The 24,312-nt window shown below is 45.6% G+C and overlaps 1 protein-coding gene across 4 annotated transcripts in view; it reads left to right on the top strand.

Annotated features, from left to right (window-relative positions):
* Positions 1-24,312, top strand: part of WDFY4 (WDFY family member 4) — a 300,326-nt gene that overhangs the window by 189,615 nt on the left and 86,399 nt on the right. For all 4 annotated transcript variants that reach the window (XM_030940063.1, XM_030940062.1, XM_010382862.2 and 1 more), the window contains 4 exons: positions 3,969-4,175; positions 5,559-5,604; positions 7,487-7,653; positions 20,829-20,977. In XM_030940063.1, coding sequence (XP_030795923.1) covers positions 3,969-4,175; positions 5,559-5,604; positions 7,487-7,653; positions 20,829-20,977 — 569 coding nt within the window. The remainder of the gene's footprint in view (positions 1-3,968; positions 4,176-5,558; positions 5,605-7,486; positions 7,654-20,828; positions 20,978-24,312) is intronic.

Here is a 24,312-nt window from a genome sequence, read left to right as displayed (position 1 = left end):
AGAATGCAGATATAATAACATCTGCCATAGATAATGGGAAGTGGACCATTGCCCTGCTTTTTTAAGGGGTAGTGTGCTTTCCCAGCAAAGGCCCATTCCACTTCCAGAAAAGTCACATCCAAACTCTAGACAGAGATTAGGCTTGAGAAATCTGCCACGTCCTTTGAAGACAACTTCTCCCAGGTGCACCCAATGAGGCCCTCCTAAGAAGGGGAGATTCAGGGGCCCCTGCCCACAGGGTGGCCAGTAGCACATCATGCCAGACTTTTCTAAACAGGCACTTTACCCACAACTGAGAGGTGATTGGAGATGGCAGCAGCCCCCAGCATAACAAGGCATCATTGCCTAGTGCCCTGGAAGTTAACCCCAGCATCATTATATCCCATTATTATATCAACAGCAAACCTTGCAATTCAAATAGTTAATCAGCCAATTTTTTTTTTTTTTTTTTTTGATCCAGAAGTTCTGGCAAAAAGTTGCCTCTACAGTCTGGCCCTGTTCAGATTCCCCTTTGCCTTGTCCACATTATTTGCTGTTCTCTTCTCTGTGGCTCAGCCTCTCTTGCTCTGTCTGTTACATACTTAGGCCATCCAGTTCTTATGCTGAATCTTCATTATAATTTGCAGAAATGACTTATCCTGCCTATACAGTCTTTACTGGTTGGAGTTCCTTGTGAGATGCCTGACAACCCAGAAATGGCCACTGTCTTCTGTTCCACTTTCTTCTAGGGCCTCTAGTTTCCTTTTCTTGTTTGGTCTCTATCTACCCATTGCGTATTTATCACAGCTCTCTCAGATACAAATATTGGAAACTCAACTCAGACTGCCTTTTTTGTTTTACTGAAGAATGCAAGGAAACGCAGGCTTCAAGCAGTGCTGGATCAAGTTCCGTGCTCTGCTTCCTCTGTGTGGGCTCCTGAGGGTGCCATTCCCAGCCCTAGGGGGTGGTGCCAGTTGGCCCATCCAATAACCATTCATAACAACTTGGATTAAAGAGACTAGGGTGAAGTGTTCATTTTCGAAGCCCAGCAAACCCCACTGAAGTAGCAGGGACTGAAAGTAGGGAAGGGCTGGGTTTTCAAAGGTTAATCTAACTGTTGCTACCCAAGGGTTGCTGTGATTCGAAAATAGTAACTGGTCAAGTGTGGTGGCTCATGCCTGTAATCCCAGTGCTTTGGGATGCTAGGCAGGAGGATTATTTGATTCCAGGAGTTCAAGGCCAGACTAGGCAACATTGGAAGACCCCATCTCTAAAAAAAAGTAGTTAAAAAGATGTTAGCCAGGTATAGTGATACCTTTAGTCCCAGGTACTCAGGATGCTGGGGTGGGAAGATTGCTTCATCCCAGGAGTTGGAGGTTACAGGTTACAGTGAGCTATGACCATGCCACTGCTTTCTAGCCTTCTAGCCTGTGTGACAGAGAAAAAGATCTTGTCTCTGAAAAAAAAAAAAAAAAAAAAAGTAAAAGAAATTGTAGTTGTCTCCCAGCATAACACAATCCCTGCCTGTGAGTCTGTGGGCCTAAAGTCTGTCATTTGACCCACTTGCAGTTTGAATAGAAAGAGGGCCTTACACTATGCAGAAACATGGGCATTTCAGAGCACCTTTGCAGGTGTGGAAACTCAGGACTTTTGCTATTTAGTCATCTGACATCCTCTGCCCTGGGTCACATGTAACTTGCTATCATGGACTAAATAATCACATCTCTCTCAGGGATCACACCATTGTCTGACTACAGATATTCAAGACAACATGTGTGCTCTGTGCGGAAGACCCAGGCAGCTGTGCATCTCCAGGTTGCATATGTGGAGACTTGGCGTGGATATGTGTTCTTAAAAAACTAAGTTGAATCCAAGGCTGGACAACCCAATAGCTTGGGATTATTCATCCTCCATGAAGCTCCGTATGTTACTACAAATGCACATGTACAAATGTCACCACAGTCTCCAGGAAACTGAAATATTTCCGCCAAACAAGTGTTCATTCCATGTGACCAAGTCTCTGTAAAAAGCTTTGGATAGTCATTCTTTTTCTGGCGGCTTTTTTTTTTTTTTTTTTTTTGAGATAGGGAGACTCTTACTTTGTTGCCCAGGCTGGAGTACAGTCGTGTAAATCATAGCCCACAGAAGCCTTGAACTCCTGGGCTCAAGAGATCCTCCTGCCTCAGCCTCCCAAATAGCTGAGAGTACAGTCGTGCACTAACATGCTATGTTGCCCAGGCTGGTCTTGAACTTCTGACCTCAGAAATTCTCCCACCTTCGCCTCCGAAAGTGCTGGGATTAGAGGCATACACTGCAATGTACATCTTGGAGTTTCTTGTTAACCAATTGGAGTACTACGTAAAATACTAGCACTGTTTGGGATATGAATTCAAGAACTGTAGAGAAACAAAATGATCTTGTTTTGAAATAGGATTAGGTTCATTCACAGTGATAACACTGACTATTAAGCTGAGTAAGGTACCATATTAAGCTCTTGAAAATATTGTCCCGCTTAATCATTCTAGAAGCCCATGATTATTATTATGGTACTATTATTAACCACAGTTGACTGATGAGGAAGTTGAAGATCCTCCAGATTGAACTGCTGGTGATTCACAGAAACATGATGGATGATCAGGTCCATCAGATGCCAGAAACCACCTGCTGGGCACTATCCCCCCACCCCAAAGCCATGCTTTAATGGGAATGCCTCCAACAAGTTCTGAGAACAATTTACTCATTTAAAACGGCCAAGATTTGCAAGGCCTACATCTATAAGTCTTCCAGTTTTCTAGAAATGCTAGCAGAAACCATGAGCTCATAAAATAATAGCCCCTCAGCAAAGGAATCCAGCTCCCATGCTCAAGGAAGTCTTTGGAATCCAACAGACCAGGTTTAAATCTCTGTTTGGCCACCTCTTAGCTTTGGAAAGGCACTTCTCCTTTGCAGACTTAGAATCATCATGGGGATGATCAAAAATACTTGCCATACCACTGGGTAGAGGAAATGAGATAAAGCAGGTGCAGGGCTCAGCCTAACACATGATAATGAGTGTCTTTTCTGTTCATGATGTTATGCTTCTTGTCATTAGCATTTCACCTCTTCATTTTCTGAAAAGATTAAATTTGGGACAAATTCCATAAAATGTTTGAATAATTGTGAAAGTGTATCCCACAAAGTTGACTCTACTGTCCAAACTGAACTGAACTGTTTCTTTAACAGGTGATGCGTGTAACTTTAATGTGATCTATAAATGCAGGTTGGGGATATCAATGTTAGAAAGGTTTGAGTCATACTCTAGTAGCAGGTGTGGCAGTCAGAGACCACAGATGCAAACTGTGAGGATCTCACAGCTATTAAATGAGATTGTTTGCATTACTATGAAAGGTTTTAGCTCCTGTTAATATTCTAGAATCTCTGAACATTCTGGAATCTATGATATTAACATGGAAAGGCCCTTAGACATAATTCGGGCCACGTCTGTCATTTCATTGGAGATTCTGAGATCCAGAGATGGGAGTGACTTGCTCAAATCAACCAATTGTCTTGAGGGCTTCTAATTCTCACTCCATTCCAGTCCAGGCAACTGGAAAAAGAGTACATTCAGCCTCAGTTTTGAGGGGTGGGACTGTAGTGAGATTCATGTCCATTTGGTAAAACAGCTGTCCAGACCATGCTGATGAGCAGCTACAGGACCTTCCAGACCTGTTGCTTTCTGCCCATCACCAGTAGCCTCATGGCTCTGAAAGCCAAAGGGCGAGCAGCTTTCTCCTCCCCTAACTTGGATTAAGAGATCTTAAAGCTGAGCAGCTGTTTCCTCCTAGTCATGGGTGCAGTTGGTACCCTACACATTCTGAGGGTGTAGAGAGAAGGTATCTTTCTCAAACATTCATGGGAGACTTGGCCTATTCACCCCAGGAGGTTTGGGGCCAGGCCTATAAAGCCCATAAGGCAAATGTATCCAGAGTGACTCTGTTTCTGCTCCCCAGAGGCGAAAATGTGGCAACATCAAGGCAGCCAAAGCCTGGGCCAGGATCCAGGAGCAGCTTTTTGGGGAGCTGGGCTTGTGGAACCAGGGGGAAGAAACCACGCACTGTTGCCCATGGGAACTTGACTGGAGAGAAGGACCAGCTCGAATGAGGAAACGTATCAAACGCTTGTCTCCACTGGAGGCCCTGAACTCAGGAAGGCACAAGGTAGGAGTCAGGTGCAGTGGGACAGTGCTGGTTTCGGGTAGGGCCTGATAGAAAAGCAGCTCCTGAGCTTCCCATCACATGTTGTTTATATCAGGCTAAGATAACACATGCAGTTAAATGTAGGAGAGTCCCAAAATTTATTCTCAATGTCATTTTAGAGGAGAAAAGCATCACTAACCCTCCTAGGTACATAGCAGGGACACTGTAACTACAGCCTGAAAGAATGGATAAATAATGAGTATTGATTGGGTGAGTGGTTCTTACCTATGCCGCAGACACAGCCCTGTGCTGCAATCCACACAAGTCCTGTGGAAACATCTGGATGCCAGTGTTTGGAAAGGGCCAGGGAATGACTATTGTCTGCTAACACAAGTTACTTGTTAGTGGGCAATTGTAACCCATACTACTGTGAGCATTACTTCAAATCCCATAACAAGTTTCACAATGAAAATCCCACAAACTTGACTGTTTCTGCAATTTTGAGCCAGTGATCCACTCATTCCAAACAACACTGACTTCCCAAGCAACAGAATCTGGGTAGTCCCTGGGAGTTTGCTGTAATGAAGCTTGAACTGTGTCGCCGAACTCCTGTTTTGCCTTTTAAAAGACAGGAAGCCAGTTGGATTTATTTGGTAGTAGATATAGAAAATCTGTCAATAGTTTTTCATGTCTTTATTGAATGATCATAATTTAAAATATCCTCAAAGGCAGCCTTCCAAACACCAGAATGCTGGATTTTTTTCTTCTGCATGCATCACAAGTAACAATGTTGAGTTTATTCTCTGGTCTGTAACCTCAGCATCTTTTACTCATGCTAAAAATCCTTTGTAAAACCTAATGAAAAAAATTATATTTCATTTATTCAGTAGACACTTAAATTTTCTAAGTATTGTCAAAAAACACTTGGTAGTTTGTAGTATTTTCCCTCACTACAGTTTTTTAGGAATAAGAAGCAAAAATAAAATAAAATAAAATAAGTAGCCTGCTCACTGTGCTGGTGCCAAAGACAAGGGCTGGCTATGAAACCTGGTCTCTGGGGCTGTCCAGCCCTGGAACCTCCCCTGATCCCCTCTCCAGGGTATCCCACACAGAGACATCCAGGATGCTATCTAATCCCATCTTGGCCTCTTCTTTGGTAATTACTGTTAAGTCCTACTTAATGGAAGATTGTGGGTTTTTTCCCCTTTGACTCAGGAACATTAATACTTGCATTTTATTGTGGTCCTTTAGGATTTAGTGTTTCTCTCCCTTTGCATCTGAGTCTTGCATAATTTGAAGGGGTCACATGCATGTGTGTGTTTGTGAATCTGTGGAACCGGGGATGGGTGAAGCATATATGTAGCATCCAGGATTTAATTTTTCTTTGTTCTGTCCTTATTTCAGGAAAGCCAAGACAAAAATATTTCTCAAACAAATGCTGAAAACCAAGGTATTCAGTTTATCTATTTTTTCCTTTAATAATTAAGCTAATTATTGGTTTTATTTAATATTTTATTAAAGATATTAAGTGAATATTTTAGAAGAGGAAAATGCTATTGTAGCCAGCACTGGGACTTATTGTTACTGTGCTTCTAGAAAGAAGACAAGTCAATATTAGCCCTAGACACTTGTTAGGGGAAGCGTTTTCTGTTAAGGTTGCAACAATAACAATTTTTGGGGAGAAACAGTCTTGTCAATTTGCTCTATCAGGGGGATCTTAAAAGTGTTCCCAAACAATTTTTGAGACAGGGTCTTGCACTGTCACCTAGGCTGGGGTGCAGTGGCATAATCACAACTCACTGCAGCCTCGACCTCCTGGGCTCACACAATCCTCCTGCCTCAGCCTCCAGAGTAGCTGGGACTACAGGTACACACAATGCCCGGATAATGTTTGTAATTTTTGTAGAGATGGGGTTTTGCCACATTGCCCAGGCTGGTCTCCAACTCCCAAGCTCAAGTGATCCACCTGCCTTGGCCTCCCAGAGTGCTAGGATTACAGACGTAAGCCAGCACATCTGGCCAATGACTACTTCTTAGTGCTGATCAAACTCGTCTCATTTCCTGACTAATGGATTTGTATTTAGCTTGCTACCTTGCCTGTCTGCAGTAACACAAGCCCAGAAGTGAGGATCTTGGGCTGTGATCCCAGGTGATTTGGGGTCTTACTGTGGCACAGAGCGTGGGATGACATTGTGATACCTGTTTGCCTTTCGTCTCTCCACCCCAAGCCCTACAACTCTCACATGGAATGATTGCCTGCCTGCTCCACCTCTCAGAGGTGGGGGTTGCAGAGAGTGCAGTGGTGGAAAGCATGCACTGATTTTTTGTGAACGATGGCCATGGGCTGCAGTGTCCTCTCATTCTTGGCATGCAGAGCCCCTGAGCCTCTGTGACTCTGGGCCTCCATGGTGTTTCCAGTATGCACCCTGAGTAGGGAGCTCAGCCAAAGGAAAAGAAAGGCCCTGTGGTTTTCCACCATGCCTCTCCTATGCACCTCTCCCTGCATGGGGGAAAGCTGTGAGGGTTTGCGTGAGTAGCAAACACTTTCATTCATCCAGTACAGAAAAGATAATGGAAGTAAATGGACCAAATTGTAAACAGTGGAGCCAAACAGACTAGAGATGAAAAGACTAGACCCTTGTCTCAAAGAGACTTTATTCAGATTCTACCTCTAGTTCTTAGAAGCCATATGATCTTGTACAAAGTAATTAGCCTGCTTCAGCTTTTCCATTTGTCAAGTGAGGATGAAATAATATCTCCAGCCTAGATGGGACAACATTTTAAAATGTCATCAGAAGTATCTGGCACAGAGAAAGGGAGCTATTATTATTAGCACTATCTCTGGGTGCATGGGTGAGATTTGTTTTATTTCTTACAGCTTCATGTCTTTTCCAAGGGATTTTTTTTACAATAAAAATATATTGTTTCTATCATGAGAAAAAACAGCAATATTCGAAGAGTGAATGGAGTGAAATTCAGAGAAAGCAAATCCTGGCTGAGCCTCTAGGGAGTTGCTTTACTGACTAACGAGGGAGGGTGAATTTGGAAATGTTGCCCTGTGGCCACTGGAAGTGGCAGAACAGCTAGGCCTGGGCATAGCTGGGCCCTCCAGGATAAGTCGACTGGAAGGTATTTTGACCACACCCCGGGGTGCCCCAGGTGTGTGGTGTCCATTTCCAGAAGCAGTGGAGGGGCACGGTGAAAGATCCACGCTCTTCCTTTCAGCCCTGGAGCCTTGCTGCTCCTCAGTGATGTAGGCACATGCTGTGTACTAGCCCTTACCATGTCAGGTAGCCCCTGTCAACACCACGTGTCCCTTTATGCTGCTGCAGATGAACTGACACCGAGGGAGGCTGAGGGCGAGCCTGATGAGGTGGGGGTGGACTGCACCCAGCTGACCTTCTTCCCAGCCTTACATGAAAGTCTGCACTCAGAAGACTTCTTGGAACTGTGTCGGGAAAGACAAATTATTTTACAAGAGCTTCTTGACAAAGAAAAGGTAATACACCCCATTGCAATATCCTTTAAGATTTTTAAGTTACTTGTTAAGATTGTCAGACAGGAGAAAACCAAACTTTTGTCTCTTACATGGGGAATGAGATCTCCATTTGCTATGAAAACTTTCAACAAGATAATCAGTGAGAAAAAAGGATGGATTCCTAAATTTGCTGGCCCAGAGAAAGGGTGCAAAGGGAAGTCTATACATCCTGCATCAAAATATTTAAAAGGTATACCTCAAGCTAACAAACTGTTCAATGAAAAATACTCTAACTTCCTACTTTGACCTTTGTAACAACCTGAGAGGCAAGTTTCAAGTTGAGAATTCTTGACCTTCTTGCAGTTCAGCATCTTGGTCCCCTGTGGCCTGACCACCCTGAGAGGTTCCACACCTTGAGGGGTCTTGGGTGCATGTGTTTGGACACCCCAACCTATATGTCCACACTGTCCCTATGCCTCACCTTGGCCACCGCTCAAGCCTAGGAGTAAGCACACTGTCACCATTAGCCTTCAAAAGGGTGGCCCTGGGGTTGAAGTGTACAGGCACAGGAGGCAGGCTGGGGATGAGGTAGCAAAGAAACCCGAGATCCTGGGTGCCTGGAGCTGGGTTGGTGGAGCCCCGCTCTTCATGTGCGTGTCCTCTTGGCCTGGCTGGGGAGGCCCAAGAGAAGGACCCCTCTTTCCCAAGTCTAAGAATGCAATGGAAGACTAAGCACATGTCTTAGAGTAGAACTGGCCTGAGTTCTAGTCCCAACTTGGCCACATATTAAACCACATGTCACCTAACCATTGTCAGTCTCAGTTTTGTTATCTTTAATGTGGAGTTCTGGCCACCATCTGATAACATTCTGCTCAGGCTTAAATGGGCCAATGGAAATACAGGGACTAGCTCAGAGCCGGGCATAGGAGAGGTGCTCATCAAAGGTGAGTTCTTTTCTCTTTCTGAGGGTTGGGTGGTTGAAGGCTTGGTGGACCTCAGGGTCTCTGGGTGAATCGGTCTTTTCTGTAGGAATATAAGTGAAGGAGATACCCACAGAGGCGCAAGCAGGCTGGGACTGGCGGGCCACAGGGGACACACAGAGACAAATGCATGAAAGCTGGAGGCTAGTCTGGCCCCAGGGTGAATGAGAGTGGATCTGAACCAAGACCCAGGGACTAAGGGAGAGCCTGGACCTCCAGGAGTAGGTCCTAAGCTCAGAAAACCTGGGAGGGGTATCAGCAAATGACTGCTGCAGAACTTTCAGCAAATTGCTTTGCTGCTTTCAGATTTGGGCCACAGTTCAAGTAATGTAGTCCTGTAACAATGCTGTCCTTACACCTGCATAACCAAAGCTTCCAGACACAGAGCACATTTCCAGCTCTGCATCACACCTAGCCACGATGCCTCCTCATGCAGGTTTGCCTACCTGCAGTGCCCTGCCCACTTGATCCCTGCAACTGACTCTCTGAAGCTGATCTTGACTGCTCCCTGCTCTGAGACCTGGAGAACTGGCTTCTCCCTTGTTATTGTCTGTGTCACCCACTGCATCACCTCCTGCCTTGCTGCTGGCACACAGAGTGACCTCAGTGCTTCACCTGTCTGCCTCTGTCACTATGGATCCTCCATACAGGAGGGAACCCTGTTGCCTGACCACCAGCATGCCTGGAGCAGCCAGTAAGTCAACACTGATGAATGACGTGCTAAATTAATGTGCATTTTATTTTGATAATGGAAGTATTATATCTCTACTATGTGAAATTTTGAGAAATGGATATTAAAATATATAACACACATGTATACATAAGTGTGTATTCATAATATCCAGTTGCTGAGGACTAACAGCAGATCACAACAGCTGGGATATGTCAATATATTAATATGCTCATATAGGTAAATGATATTTAGTAAATACCTTGTCCATTGAAAAAACAGCTAAGACATCAATGCTTTCTTTCCATAAAAAGTTTTCTTTGCTTTATGCCCTTAAAGGAGCAGCAGTTCTCAACTGGGGTCAACTTTACCCCACAAGGAACACTTACCAATATCTGGAGACATTTTTAATTACCATGGCCAGGGCGAGAGGATGCTCCTGGTGTCTAGTGGGCAGAGGCCAGGGCTACTGCTGGGCATTGTACATTGTCTATGGTGACAAGGCTGAGAAATGTGTCAGAAAGAATCCATAGTAAACAGATATCACCCCCCAGCTACACCTGCCTGCTTTCCTGATCATGTGGTGCCTCCATATTGGTTCTTTTCATTGCTTTGATAAGAGAACAATGGCAGTACTTTATATTCACTTTCTATCTTTGCCAGAATAAATTATCATAAACGTAGTGATTTTAACATAACACACATTTACTATCTCAAAAGTCTGGGCACAACGGGGCTCAGCTGGTTTTCTGCTAGAGCCTCACAGGGCTGCAGCCAAGGCATTTGCATGTCTTTTTGGAGGCTCTGGGATGGCATCCTTTCCAAGCTCGTTCCAGTGCTGGCAGAATCCATGTTCCTGCTTCTGTAGGTCCGAGCTCCTGTTCCCTGCCTGCTGGTTGCCGGGATTCATCTGTTTCTCAGGGTGTCCAGCTCCCTTGCTCTGTGGCCCTTCCTTCTTTCATTTCCTGCAACAGGTGGTATCCTTCTTACCCTTCATATCCTTCTTGCCCCCTCTGCCTCCCACTCCCCCCACATCGCCTCTCTGACCAACTCTGCTGCTGCTGCCTAGGGCACAGGGGATGGCACTAACTCACAGATAATCCAGTATCACATCCTTGTTTTAAGGTCAGCTGATTCGTAACCTTGATTTTATCTGCAAAGTCCCTTCAGAACAGTGAGGGTGTTGGTTGGGACAGCCTCCTGGGAACTTCTCTGGAACACGGTCTGCCACTTTGGCACCATTCAGGCTGCTGCCCCCCAGGGCGGGTCCTTGGCTTCCCAGGAGAGCCTCTGCGGGTGGCCTGACTCCCTCAGGCATCCAAGGCTGGCCTGAGAGTTTTCACCCTGGCTAGGCTGAAGCTTGTGGTCAGGGACCCGAGCGAGTCCCAGCCCGGCCTCTTGCAGACCACAGGTGCCTTTGACACTTGTCCTGTCTCTGGGAGTCTTGTTTTTGTTGACTGTTCACCAGGTGACGTTTTCCTCAGGGGTCTTGCTGGGGGAGCGGGAAGGGTCTGAAGCTCCCAGGTGACTGACTTTCCAGCCTATGAAGCAGGACAGAGCCAGGAAGGGGATCCTCTCCCATCTGCCCCTCCCTGCCTTTTGTTTAAGCTTCAGTCTTCCTTGGCCTTCCTGTGGCTCAGTAGGAAGCTGTCAGAAATGCCACACACTGTTTGCTGAGGCAGTGTGGATCCCCAGGATGTGTAGGCAGGAGCATGTGGAACACAGCGGGCTGTGGGGAGGGGAGAGAGCAGAAGCTGTCCTGCTTCCACTTAGCACCCGGTGGCCAGTACCTTCAGAAGGGAGGGGCCAACCAGGGGACCTTGTGTGAGTGTCGGCTCCCGGCCCAGAGGACTGGGCAGGGTGACCCTTGCCATTATCTGGGCATCTGTCCTTGCCTGAGTTGTCTCTATGCTTTTTATAGGGCTATGCTTGCTGCCTCTGGCTTCATGGGGAATTGTGGGAAAGGCTGGCTCCCAAGTTGAGTTTCTCCAGGGTCAGTGAAGCCAAACCACCAGGCACGCTTGCTCCTAAGGAAAATGTCACCTGGTGGACAGTCATCACCAGGCACAGAGATGCAGGCCTGGAGAGGTGGGGGCAGGGCAGGGTCCCTGATGAGGGGAGGGTAGAGGCTACAGGCAGGGGCGGGGGTACGAACCCTGCCCAGTTTTAATTCTCTTGCCCCCACTTACAGACCTAGTGACTGAGTGAGTAAGAGAACCATTCCCCAGCCTCCTTTCCATTATCTTTAGAATGGGGTTCTACTCCTGGTCTCACTAGTTTGTGGCAAAGATCGATATGGGGCTGTGTCTCTGTCTGAGAGTGTACCCTGTGAGGAGGCAGCTCTCAGCCGCTGGCATCTGCTGTCACTGCTGCAGCTGTTGCTGTTCCTTTCATAGTCCCACAGGATTTGTTCTCACTCTCCTAGAAGTAAGAAGGCGTCTTGGAAGAACCCCAGTACCTATGGCGTGACCCAAGGGCCCTGTCAAGGGAAGGATGAAGGATCCTGTTAAGATTGAGGCTCCTGTGTGTCTTGGGGAAATGCTGTGGGGAGTTCTTGGATAGATGGGAAACTCTGGGGGTCTCCATGGGTCTGGTTGTCCTGTCGAGATGGTGGAGGATGAGACAGAGGGTCAGAGTGAAGCCCATGAGAGGCCTGACCAGCTAGAATGGGGTTCCTGCAGAGTGCCAACACTCAAACCAAATGCAAGGTTTTGGGAGAAAGAGGGAAGTTGCTGGGTTGAGATCTGGACTGATGTGCGGTGAAATCGAGGAGGTCCCTAAACTGAAAGCACAAGGCAGGGAAGAATATGAGAAAGCAGGCCCCAGTAATTCACATAAATCAGAAAAATCCTCGAACCAGAGGAGCGCCCTTTTGCTCTAGACTGGAGAGCTCTGTGGAGTGGGGTCTTGGCTGTCTGGTGAGACATATGGGGCCTCTCTGTGGCCTGGCACTCCTCCTCCTCACACCTACACCAGCCAGGTCCACGCCGTCCCATGACCATTCGCTCATGGCTCCCAGCCTGGAGGCCTCCTGGGTGAGCCTGTCCTGGTGCACCGGTCCCCAGCACACTCCCAACCCACAGCACAGCTGGTGGCTCCATCCCCTGGGCCTACCCCAGCCCCCTCTTATTGCCTGACTGATGATTTCTGAGCCAGCCTATGGTTTCTTTGAAGGCAGGGAGAGACTTAGCCTCTTCCTCATCCCTTCCTTCCCTGACACATTGGGTGAGTGCTTGGGAACAATCTGCAGACCAGGTGAGCTCAGCCTGATGGGGCAGCAGGAATCAAGAGGTCCTCCACGGGAGCCAACCTGCAGCCAGGCCTGGGTCTGCTCACGTGCCTCAGGACCCAGCTTGAGGGAGGGCATGTCCTAGGGGCACCTGGGTCATGGGGGAGCCCACTCCGGGGTGGGGAGGGGCTTGACTGGACTGGAGCAGGCTGCTACATCACCACCACCATGGAGGCAGCAGCCAGTCATTTGTGCCCAGGAGGGCAGCTTGGCACAGGGCAAAGTGCATAGGCTGGATTGAGAACCTCATTCTGTTATTTGCTTGTTGCTATTAATATTATTATTAGCAAAATGTCAACAGCTAGATGTCAGAAGCCCTTGCTTTGTACGATCTTCATGCACTGTCTCATTCAGCCTCACCATGGCCCTGTGAGGCCATTTAAGTTGCTATAAAGGAATTCCTGAGATGGGGTAATTTATAATGAAAAGAGGTTTAGTTGGTTCACAGTCCGCAGGCTGTACACAAAACATGGTGCTGGCATCTGCTTCTGGTGAGGCCTCAGGAAGATTCCAATAATGGTGGAAGGTACATGAGAACCAGCGCATCACATAGTGGAGAGGCAGCAAGAGAGAGAGGGAGGTGGGGCTGGGCTCTTTCAAATAACCAGATCTCAGCTGAACTCTCAGAGAACTCATTCATCACAGCGAGGACAGCACCAAGACATTCACGAGGGATCGGCCTCCATCATTCAAACACCTCCCACTAGCTCACACTTCCAACACTTAAGGCCACATGAGATTTGGAACAAAACATCCAGACTGTATCAGGAGGCTTTATTCTTTCCATTATAAAGATGGCAAAAACAGAGCCCAGGGTGGTTACTCATTGGAATTGCTAGGAGTTGACCTCAGATCTCTCTTACTCTCAGTTCATGTGTTTTTGTCCCCTCTCTACTGCTTCCCAGCTCACTGTGTTGGACAAGTTATATAACCTTTCCAGCACCCTATCCCTCAGCAGCCGGCTCTTATTGGGCTTGGAGTTGTGGCTCCAGGCCCCATGTACTTTCTCTATAACTGTTCCAGTTAAAGCTGGTGCAGGCAGGCCTTCAGGTCTCTCACCAACATGACATCTCTGCCTGGGATGCAACATGCCAAGCAGGTACCTACCTGCCCTCCTGCATGTGCCTTAGCCCCTGGTCCACTGTGGCCTTATCCCTGGACCACTATGGTTTTGGGTCAAGGACAGGAACTTGAAGCCAAGGAAAGGAGGATGGGCACACTGATTGTTGACCCATGAACATTTTCAAGCAAATATACAGAAAGTTTGTGCAAGGGATGTGTGTGTGTGTATGTTACTCTCTACATTCCCTGGGCTGGTACAATTAGCCTATGTTGAGGCATTTTGTAGCAAGTGTTGGTCTCGTAAGCTGGGACTTCCCGTAATTCAGATGTCACTGTGAGACTTTGTGGACCTTGCGCTTTTTCTAAATTTCTAAGTGAAACATACCCACAGTAGGGGCATGGCAGGACTGTGTGCATGCTCCTACAGCACAGTCCCCACTCCTGCTCCCCCTATCATCTCGGAAGTGCTTGCTTATATGGCCTTTGCTGGACACATGGCACAGACTTTCCAGGGCATGACTGCTTTCCAGGCATCTGGTAGGCATGCCTCTGGCAGAAGCCTCTGGAGCTGCAGGCACTGTCCTGGCCCTGGGGGATGCTGGTGGTGCCAGGGCTAGGGTGGCAGAAGCTTAACTCATTTCTTTGTGTGAACGTTGGAGTTCTGGTTGCCTCCAGCAATACCCGGGATGGTAATTATTCAATTATTCTGTGCCACCTCTGCATCATTGATTAATGATTCCCAGGACCACAAACACATTTCTCTGCAAACAGCTCTGTTTGACTTGAGGAGTGACTGATTTAATGCATAATAATTGTGGGCCCATGTCAGTTACCACGTGGCTGGGGATGTCCCTTGTACAGCTTCCAGAACCAGTCCAGAGTCAGTCCTCAAGTGAGGGTTTGCTTTTGTTATTGTTCTTTGATTACATGAAAAATTAAACATCTGATTTTTTTCATATAAACTCAATATAAAATATGAGTTTGACCTTGGTAGAAACGATCCATTCGAAGGAAGAGATATTTTCCTCTGGACTGCAGAGAGTGGCATCTTCTATAAGCTCCTCCCAGGTATCTTTAGCTGAGGCTGTTTGTAGAAGGTAAGGGTGGGTGTTAACCTTTCTATGCAGTAACTTCCTGTATTCCTGAATCTCCATGACTTTCTGAAATGCAAACAACACATGTCATTCCTACTTAATATTTCTGAGATGCTGGTTAGCATTCTTCATATACAAGGCCATTCCAGAGCTGACCTTGTGGTTTCCCTGGACTAACTTCCCTTATCCTTACACATGCACATGAACACACACACATGTATGCACAGACTCACATGTGCAACCACATGCACATACACGTGCATGTGTGCATAGTCACATGCACACATGCACATGCACATCTGATGCATGCACACATATGCATACACATGTGTGCACGTGCACACATACACATAGACACGCTTCTGACATTTTAATTATACAGAACTACCTATAGTCTCCAAAATGTCCAACTGGTTCAAGACTTTGTGCCTTGGAATGCTTCTCCCATGTTTTTGTCTTTGTAACTCCCAGCCTTGGAGTCACCTCCTTAGGAACCGCTTCTCTGGTGTCACCGCTGCCCCCTCTTCCATCTCAGTCTGAGTGAGGCATACTCCTGTGTGCTCCCAGAGCACCTGTGCTTTTCCTCCCACCCTGTGCTGGGAGAGCTGATATCCTGCTCTCTCTCTTTCCTGTTACGTTGTAAACATCTTAAAGGCATGTTTTATTTTCCTTTGTGCCTCCCAGGGTGTGGGGCACATGCTAAACATTTAATATGTACCTGTTAAATAAATGAATGAACAAGTAGATGAGTGAATTATGGGCAATATGCTGACACCAGATGAAACCTTTTTTTTTTTCTTAGCCTAGCTGGTGCCCAACAGTCAGTTTCTTAGTGTATGGGCTTCAGATCATCTGCCTCAGAATCTTCTGGGTTGCTTATTAAAATTCACATTCTAGGGCCATACTCTGCACCTGTTGAATTGAAACTTCTGGGGATGTAGCCTGGGAATATGAATTTTATCAAGCTGTGCAGGTGATTCTCATATAGACTAACTTTTCAAATAAATGCCCAAATCCATGAGTCCAAGTTTTACGATATTCAGAGCTATCCTGTCTAAAAATATGCTCCAATTTTAATCAGTTGCCAATGAGCAGTCCTTAGTGAACACAGGTTATGGTGAGTATTGTGCTTTGAACAGTCCTTGGGACTTGTAATATGTTTCACATTTCGCTGGTGCAACCAAACAAGAGCAAAGGTATTGCCATTTCCACCTCGTCTCCTCTGAGTCTGCAAAGATGGGAGGTGTGGCTGTCTGCAGGCTCTCTGTGAAAGTGACACATGCAAGCAGGCAGGGGGCATCCCTGCTCCTCGTCTCAAGCTGAGATGTACTTACATAAAAAGATCCATGCATCATTACTTTCCTTTCCATATTTCCCAAATTAATATATATGTGTATATATATATAAAATATAAAACAATAAGGAGATGATATTTCTCTCTACATATATGTATATGTATAAATAGATAGCATCTCCTTATTGTTTTAATATACATTTCTTTGATTATGAGTATGGCTGAATTCTCCATCTAAACACATTTAAGAATGAAAAAGTAGATACCAGAGCTCATAAGTGGCCAAAAGAATGTAATTTATGTAGCCTTTTGCCTTTTTGATACTTGACTTTTTCTCAGCAACCTGTGTTTTTCTAAAAAATAAGAATACTTATTCCATATGCTAATACTATTAGAATGTATTCAGAACAAGGTTGAGGCAAGCAGAGATGTAGGAAGAGGGAAGATGATAAATGGGAGCAGGGCTAAAGCTTTCGTTGCAGCAGACTCACTCACCATACACACAAAAATAAGGGAATGTATATATTGACAGCTCTGTTACTGGGTACCTTCAGTCACTTCTCTGGACCTCAGTTTTCCTACCTATAAAATCAGAGTATTTCACTAAGTTGCAGACTGCTAATGATAGAGAAACCTTTAGGGAGCATCCAGTTGACCTTGCCCTTTATAGATGCGCCACTGAGGCCTGACTTTAGAAGAATGTGCTGGTGTGTGCTACCACTGAATGTCCCAGTAGATTGTTGTCTCCCTGCTATGGTTTGAATGTCCCCCAAAATTCTTGTGTTGGAAACTTAATTGCCATTGTAACAGTATTAAGAGATGGGGTCTTTAAGAAGTGATTAGGCCATGAGAGCACGACTCTCTTTAAGAAGTGATTAGGCCATGAGAGCACGACCCATGAATAGATTAATGCCATTATTGCAGGAATGGGTTCGTTATTATGGGATGGGATCCTGATAAAAAGGATAAGTTTGGCCCCATTTCTCTCTCTGTCTTGCATGCTCACTTCCAGCTTCCGCCCTTCCACCATGGGGTGACTCTCACCAGATGCCAGTGCCATGCTCTGGGACTTCCTAGCCACCAGAACCAATAGCCAAATAAACATTTCTGTTTATAAATTACCCAGTCTGGGGTATTCTGTTATCGCAGCAGAAAATGAACTAAGATACCCTCTAACTTTAGCTCCAGCGTTTTGTTGATTTCTGGACAACCTGTTTGTCATCATACACAGAGCTAGTTGTGGCTACTTTCTTAGTTATTTTACCCATCAAGAGTGCTAATATATCATTCAGTTGATCTTAAAAAAGCTTTACTTATGAGGCAAAAGTTCTACTCTTTAAAGTGATCAATATTTTCATGGCATAAGGGATTTCTTAATCATGAGTAAACTTAGGGATGGAGCCCTCCTAGGGCTAATTTAAATGGAAAAGCAGGTAATAGTTCACTTGGGTTCATTTTCTAGTTTTTAAAATGCCATTTTTTTTTTTCTAGCAGAATCAATGTTTAAGCTATTAACCCGGGTCTCACCAGACATTTTTCTTGTGGTTTGGCTTATTCTGGTTGATACTTAAGTCTTCCCAAAGGGAAGCACCAGATCATAGGCATCTGCTCTGAGACCCTGGTGCAGGCACCATGGAGGCTGTGGTGGGGGCCTGGTGTCACAGGGAGGAGAGAGGATTTGGAGGCACATAGGCCAGGACTGGCACTGCAGAGCCACATCATCTCATCATGTGAACCTGAGGATGGGGTCTCTGAGTCTCATCTGGGAAAAGGTACAACAGGAGAAAAAGTTTAAGCAGCCTGACATAATCTTCCTAATAGTCCTGGTGGGAGTGTAAATTAGTGTCACCTTGCTAGGGTAATCTAGCAATGGCTACCTAAATTTAAAATGCCCACACCCTTGACCTGCAATTCTCCTTATAGAAATTTATGCTTCAGATTTACTGTGTATTCAAAATGACTTACCTACAAGGATGGTAATTGTAGCATTGCCTGTTATGTCAAAACATTTTAAAGTAACCTGGATCAAAAGAGGACGGACCGGTCAAATAAACTGTAGTACATCCATTCAAGGGAATTGTCCGCAACTATTAATAAGACTTAGACAGCTCTATAATAAATGATTTGGAAAATTATCTAAGATGAATTGTTAAGAGAAAAGTCTAGATGCAGAGCAGTAAGCATATAAGTATATTCTTTGTATAAAAAGGAATCTGTATAAACATGCTAATATATTCATGCAATCTCTTTGTACGAATATACGATCAAGTGATAATGGTGGTTGCCCCTGGGGAAGACTGCTAGAGAACCTGGGAATGCCACACAGTTATTCAAGTCCCAAAGTAGACATTTATCACTTATCCTTAATCCATCATCCCTCTCCTCCCCTCCCCTCTCCTCCCCTCCCCTCCCCCCTCCCCCTTTCCTTCCTTCCCTTCCTTCTTTCTTCCCTTCCCTCCCTCCCTCCCTCCCTTCCTTCCTTCCTTCCTCCCTTCCTTCCTTCCATCCATCCTTCTCTTCTCTTTTCTTCTCTTCTCTTTTCTTTTCTTTTCTTTTCTTTTTCTTCTTTTTCTTTCCAGTTAGTCCAGTAGCAGCTCCTGTCAATTCTCCATCTTCTTGTTTAGATACACCCACTTCCTTCCTTCCACATTCTGCCATCTATCCAAGACCACTGAAATAGCAACATGACAGGGCACCTTCCTTTCAGTTTCGACCCTTTCTAATGCTATCTCCACCCAGCAGTCAGTGTCGTCTTTTAGAAACAAGCTCTCTCGCAACTTTCTGTTGCAACGACAATAAAACCCAATGGTCATGCTAAGGTACCTAAGACCATCTATGATGGAGGTACTCCTACTTTCCAACTTCATCTCAGCCATACTGACCACTTTTCTGTTCTTCAAATCAGCCCTTCCTGCCTCTAGACCCTTAACTGGATGTCCCCGTTCCTTGAAATGTTCTTCTCCAAGCTTTTCCAGAACTTACATGTTTCCATCCTTCAAGTTTCAGGGTCTGTGTCCTTGCCAAGAATAGTGTCAAAGAACAGAATAGTGTTCTCGCCAAGTTTCTCCCTGCCTTTGTCATGATCACTGTGGTTTTTCTCTCTTAGCATGTATCACAGGTTGTAATAGTTTGTTGGTTAAAATCCCACTACTGGATTTTTAAGCCCTATGAGGGTAAGATTCTTGTATATCTTGTCCACCTTATTCCCAAAGCCTGGTTCAGTGCCTGCCATGGAACAGAGGCTGAATCTGTAACTGCTGAATAGATGACCACCTGGATAAATGAATGAAATTGGAAATGAGTCCACTTTGAACCCTGGCCTGGAAGGTGGCTGGAGGGCTAGCTCCCCTGACAAAGTAGATTCGGGATAGACCAAGAAAGCCAGCTACCTACACCAACCTTGGTTACAGAAACAGAGGTTCTCGGCTGGTCCTAGCTTAGGAAAAACAACTCAGCCCTGACTTGTCCTGGATCATAGTGATTAATACTTATCTTGGAACAAAACCCTCAGTGAACCTTTGCTTTCTGCCCTTGGCTCTGGCTTTCACTAATCCCATTTGGTACAAGAGTTGGAGAACTGGTCTTCGGGGTCTGCTCTCCAGGTGTCACCACTGTGGCCTTGTCATTGCTCCCAAAGTTGAGCAGGGAGCTTTGCTTCAGTCCCAGGCTGTGTCACTTAGTAGGTAGCTGATCTTTAGTGAGAGTCTTATCTCCTGGAACCTCTTTTGTATTTTTTCTCCCAAGCATATCTATTCTGCTTTTGTATAACTGAAATTAGCACAAAATTACCATGAGAAAATGCTGGCCTTGGCCTTATTCTTGGTCCCTTTAGGCTCTCATGTTCTAGAATTTATTGATTCACTCACTTGTTCTTTTAGGGTTTACTGTGTAAGGACCCACTTGGTCCTTACTACATGCAGAACTCTGGGTCATACCAAAACATTGTCACAGGTCAGGTTCTGCATGGAGAAAGTTGATTGGGAATGAGGACTGCAAGACTGGGCCGATGGAGAAGTACAACCACAATGTAGTCTCAGCAAAGACTTCAGCTGATTCCAGAGCAGCTATAGGTTTGGAATGGTTGTTTAGAGTTTTCTTGAATTGAGCCAGAGGGGCTAAGCCTTCCTACTCCACATTGTCCAGTTGTTGGGTACAGACTGCCCCTGGGAAGAGGATGTGACCTTGGGCCAGGGGCTGTGTTCAGCTAAGGCAACTCTGGAGAACTGCCAACATTTCCAGCAACAGGGGAAATGCTCACCTCAGTCCAAGAGGAGGGATCTGGGCAGAGCATTGTGCATCTTCTGCACATGTTTCCTTGGCCTTGCAGAGATGGCAGTACCTGTCTTGCGCTTGTGGTTCTAGGCACATTTGAGTTCTAGTCGTGGCTCAACCATGTACCAACTGGTCCCTGAACAAGCTCCCTCTCCCCTGTAACTGAGGGATGTCTTGTACCTGGTGAACTTTCCTCACGGTTAACTGTGGGATGCTTTGCATGTTTGTAGAGGGCCTTAAAGTGAGAGAAAGGACTTCGATGTGCTGAATATAGCAGTAAACACTCACCCACACAGCTTGGTGGGAGCAGGGGTGGGCTTGGGTAGAATAAACACCAGCCCAGGTGGGATGTGGTAGTGCCATGTAGGCTGTGAAGAGTAGTACAGCTCTGGGGCAGCAGGACTGCCATTCATACAAGGCACTGCTCTCACCTCCAAGTGCCCTGTGGGTGGCTGGTCACTGCCCTCCTGTTTCCACCAAGAATCATGGGCATGCTTCATGTGCACCACCTGACTCTGGCACTCTCTCCTTCCAGGTGACGCAGAAGTTCTCCCTGGTGATTGTGCAGGGCCACCTGGTGTCAGAAGGGGTCCTGCTCTTTGGCCACCAACACTTCTACATCTGCGAAAACTTCACACTGTCTCCCACGGGTGATGTCTATTGTACCCGTCACTGCTTATCCAAGTGAGTTATCCACTTCTCCCAGCAGATTCTTCCCTGAGCCCCATTCATCCTTACCAGCCTCCCCTACTGTTCCCCTTCTCACCTTTTTCTTACAGTGGGCTTAGGTTTGGGCCTAAAACTGAGCCATGAGATAAAATAGAAGAGCCTGCAGGCATAGGCCATCCATGGCCACGGTTCCCCTAAGCAGTGATCGGGACTGGGTACCAATGTGGCAGCTCCTCAGGTCTCCCCTAATGTGGAATGTCAGGACTCAGGGATCAGTCCTTCAGTTATTTGCGTGGCTGAATTCAGTCGCCATCAATTTACTCATTCAACAACATGTTGGTTGCTCATTCTGCATAAGAAAACAGGCACCGCCCCCCTCTTCCGAGGGACTAAATGCAATTGGCAGCATGCACAGTTTCTTTTGGAAACTGTTGGCCGCACACTATGATCCTGGGACAAAATATGTATTATGAGAGGGCTCTTCAGGGTTCAGGATTGGAGGGATGGCCTGGGACTGGAGTGGTGGGGAAGAGCTACCTGAGGAAGGGACCAAGATCTGAGTCTTGCAGAATGGGTAAGACTTGGAAAGAAACTTGAAGTCATTTTTACACCAACAAATACCAGAGGCCTTTGGCAGGAAATGCCGAGTTCTTTAGGATCTAGTGCAATTGGTCTGTTTGGGTACGGTCAGCCCTTATTGTGTAATTCTCCTGTGTTTATGAAGTAAGGCCATTCAAAAATCAAATTGACTGAACTTTTGCCAAACGTCCAATTGTCAAGTGTATGTTTTCACTTGATCACTGTCTTCAAAGATATTTGGATGAAGATTTCTTCTTGCAGTGATAGGCCTTGCCTTTTCCAGTTGACCCAGTTTCAGATAATGACAAGATGACCTCTTAGCCCGGTGGCTCTCAAACTAGCTGGCACCAGCATCACCTGGAGGGCTTGTTAGCACACAGATCCCTGGGTCCCGCCCCACCCTAGTTTCTAATTCAGAAGGTCTGGGGCAAGGCCTGAGGCTTAGTAAGTTCCTAGCTGATGCTGATTCTATCGCTGGTCTGGGACCACACTTTGAGAGCCACTGTTTTAGGCTACTGACAGAGGAGTCCAAGTCTTATCTGTCAATAACCAAGAACTTTAACTTGCAATTGTCCTATCACTTCCAGCCTATGTCAGGAAGCAAGAGTTGAAGGAGTGCGGAAGAGTAGATGTCAGCCCACCTTGGTTGATTTAGATCAAAATGCTTTAAAGTGCTTGGCATTTTTCTGTCTGCTAATTTCCATATTTTATTCATACCAAATGTTCACCGATTGCTGTGAGTCTTTTGTGCTCCTCCAAGGCAAGAGAAGCATAATTAATACTTGGCATCCTCATCCCATCTTATTGCTCATGTTTTATTGATACTGATCAATATGGACAATAGGCCTGCAGCCGTGCCTCTCTGAGAGCTGATGAAAGCTTTCTACTCTATCCATATGCCCGGCGTGCCCCTGTGATGACTCACATAATCCACTGCTATGCTCTTCACCTCTGGTTTACATAGACTTAGTGTTAGATAAGATCTTATTGATTAGGTAAATTGTGTTTATGAGTTGCATCTAATCATGATCAAATTCACTATATCTGCACTTTTAACAGAAATTCAGTGGTCAGATTTTATGTACTCACTTGATTTGCAATGACGGACAAGGGAGACTTCTCATGTCTGAAAATGTACTTTTCTAGAATGCAAGCAGGAGTAGAATGAGAACAAATCACTACCCTGGAATTACACTGGGGAAGTGCCCAGGTAGTTTTAGTCACCATACCTCAAAGAAGCATTTGTTATTCAGACAGTGCTTTCTCTCCGGGGTCTTGTCTACTGCCCTAAGAAACTACTAGCACTCCTGGAGATGCAGTTCTGAGACAGACTATTAGATCATGCCAGATCAATGGGAATTAAGTCTTATTTTGACCATGGAGATTAAAGAAGATACATAAATAAGCTTGGTAAAAATAAAGCTAAGTCAAACCTGCAATGCTTCTGTAAAAGACTGCTATGAAATGGAGTCGGTTGCACATTAGACCTTGAAAGAGCCTCTCCGATGTAGCATAAAAATATCCTAAATCAAACTCAAGAACACTGCAGATTCCTCGACAGTGATTGGACTTTGCACTTTGGAAATTTCCTCAGAAATGAACAGCCTTCTGAGAAGGTTGGCTTTTGCTTGTAGTAGGTCCGTTTCTTAGCTGATTCGGGTGGTTGTATTCATTTGCTAGGGCAGTCAAAAACTGGGTGGCTTAAAAAACAAAACAAAACAAAACAAAACAAAACAGAAATGTGTTGTTTCATAGTCCTAGAGGCTGGCAGTATGAAACAAGGCAAGGCCATGCTTCCTCCGACTGCTCTAGGGAAGCCTCCTTACTTGCCTCTTTCAGCTTCTTGTGTTTGCAGACAATCGTTTGCATCCCTTGGCTTGGAGATGCATTGCTTCAGGCACTTGGTCATCGTGTCTCTGTGTCTTCACATCGTCTTCCCTCTGTGTGTCTATCTCCGTGTCCAAATTTTCCCTTTTTATAAAGACACCAGTCAGGTTGGATTTGGACCCACCCTTCATTTTAACTTGATTACCTCTGTAAATAGGCTCTTTTCAAATACAATCACAGTCTGAGGTACTGGGAGTTAGGATTTCAACATATCTCTTTTGTGGGACACGGTTCTACCCGTGACAAGGGCAATTAAGCTCACAAGGCAGAGAATTTGATTAACTTGGTGGGAACCCAAGTTATCCAACTGGCTCTTTGTAATAGAGTATTTTAAGTCAGATAATTCTTCCCCATCAGTGAGCAGTTTTAAATAGTCGTTTCTGTTTTATTCAGTTCAACAAGTATTTATTGAAAATCTATCTTATGCTCAGCACTATGGTTGACTCCGTAGATGGAAAGAGTGAATTAGATGTGGACTAAATCTGGTAGAGGGTTTACAATCTAGTGAATGGTTCTGGGTATAAATTCCAGGTGTAATTCTGGCAATAGTCAGGTAACTTCAAATGTGGGCCAAATTGAAGTGTGTTTTATCCTGAAATCCACTTCTACTATCAAAGAGCAGGTCAACCAGTATTATAACTACCATTTATCTCATTGTGATTTATCAAGTCAGAATATTGACAGTGATCCTATGCACACTTGGACAGTTTTTGCAGATCCTGCTGGCTTTTATGCTGCAGAAATGTGAATGGCAGCCTCTGAACTATGGCAATGGCTCTACCCAAAGGGTATGGATCAGCTGCCCCTTCTTTCTGGTACCCTTGGCTGCCTGAACTTCGATTCATTTTGTAGAACATATAGGGTGTAGTACTGTCGGAGACTCC

The sequence above is a fragment of the Rhinopithecus roxellana genome, chromosome 11, assembly GCF_007565055.1.
Source record: "Rhinopithecus roxellana isolate Shanxi Qingling chromosome 11, ASM756505v1, whole genome shotgun sequence".
NCBI lineage: Eukaryota > Metazoa > Chordata > Mammalia > Primates > Cercopithecidae > Rhinopithecus > Rhinopithecus roxellana.
Note: the sequence above shows the minus strand (reverse complement) of the source record. Positions and strands in the feature narration are given on the sequence as shown.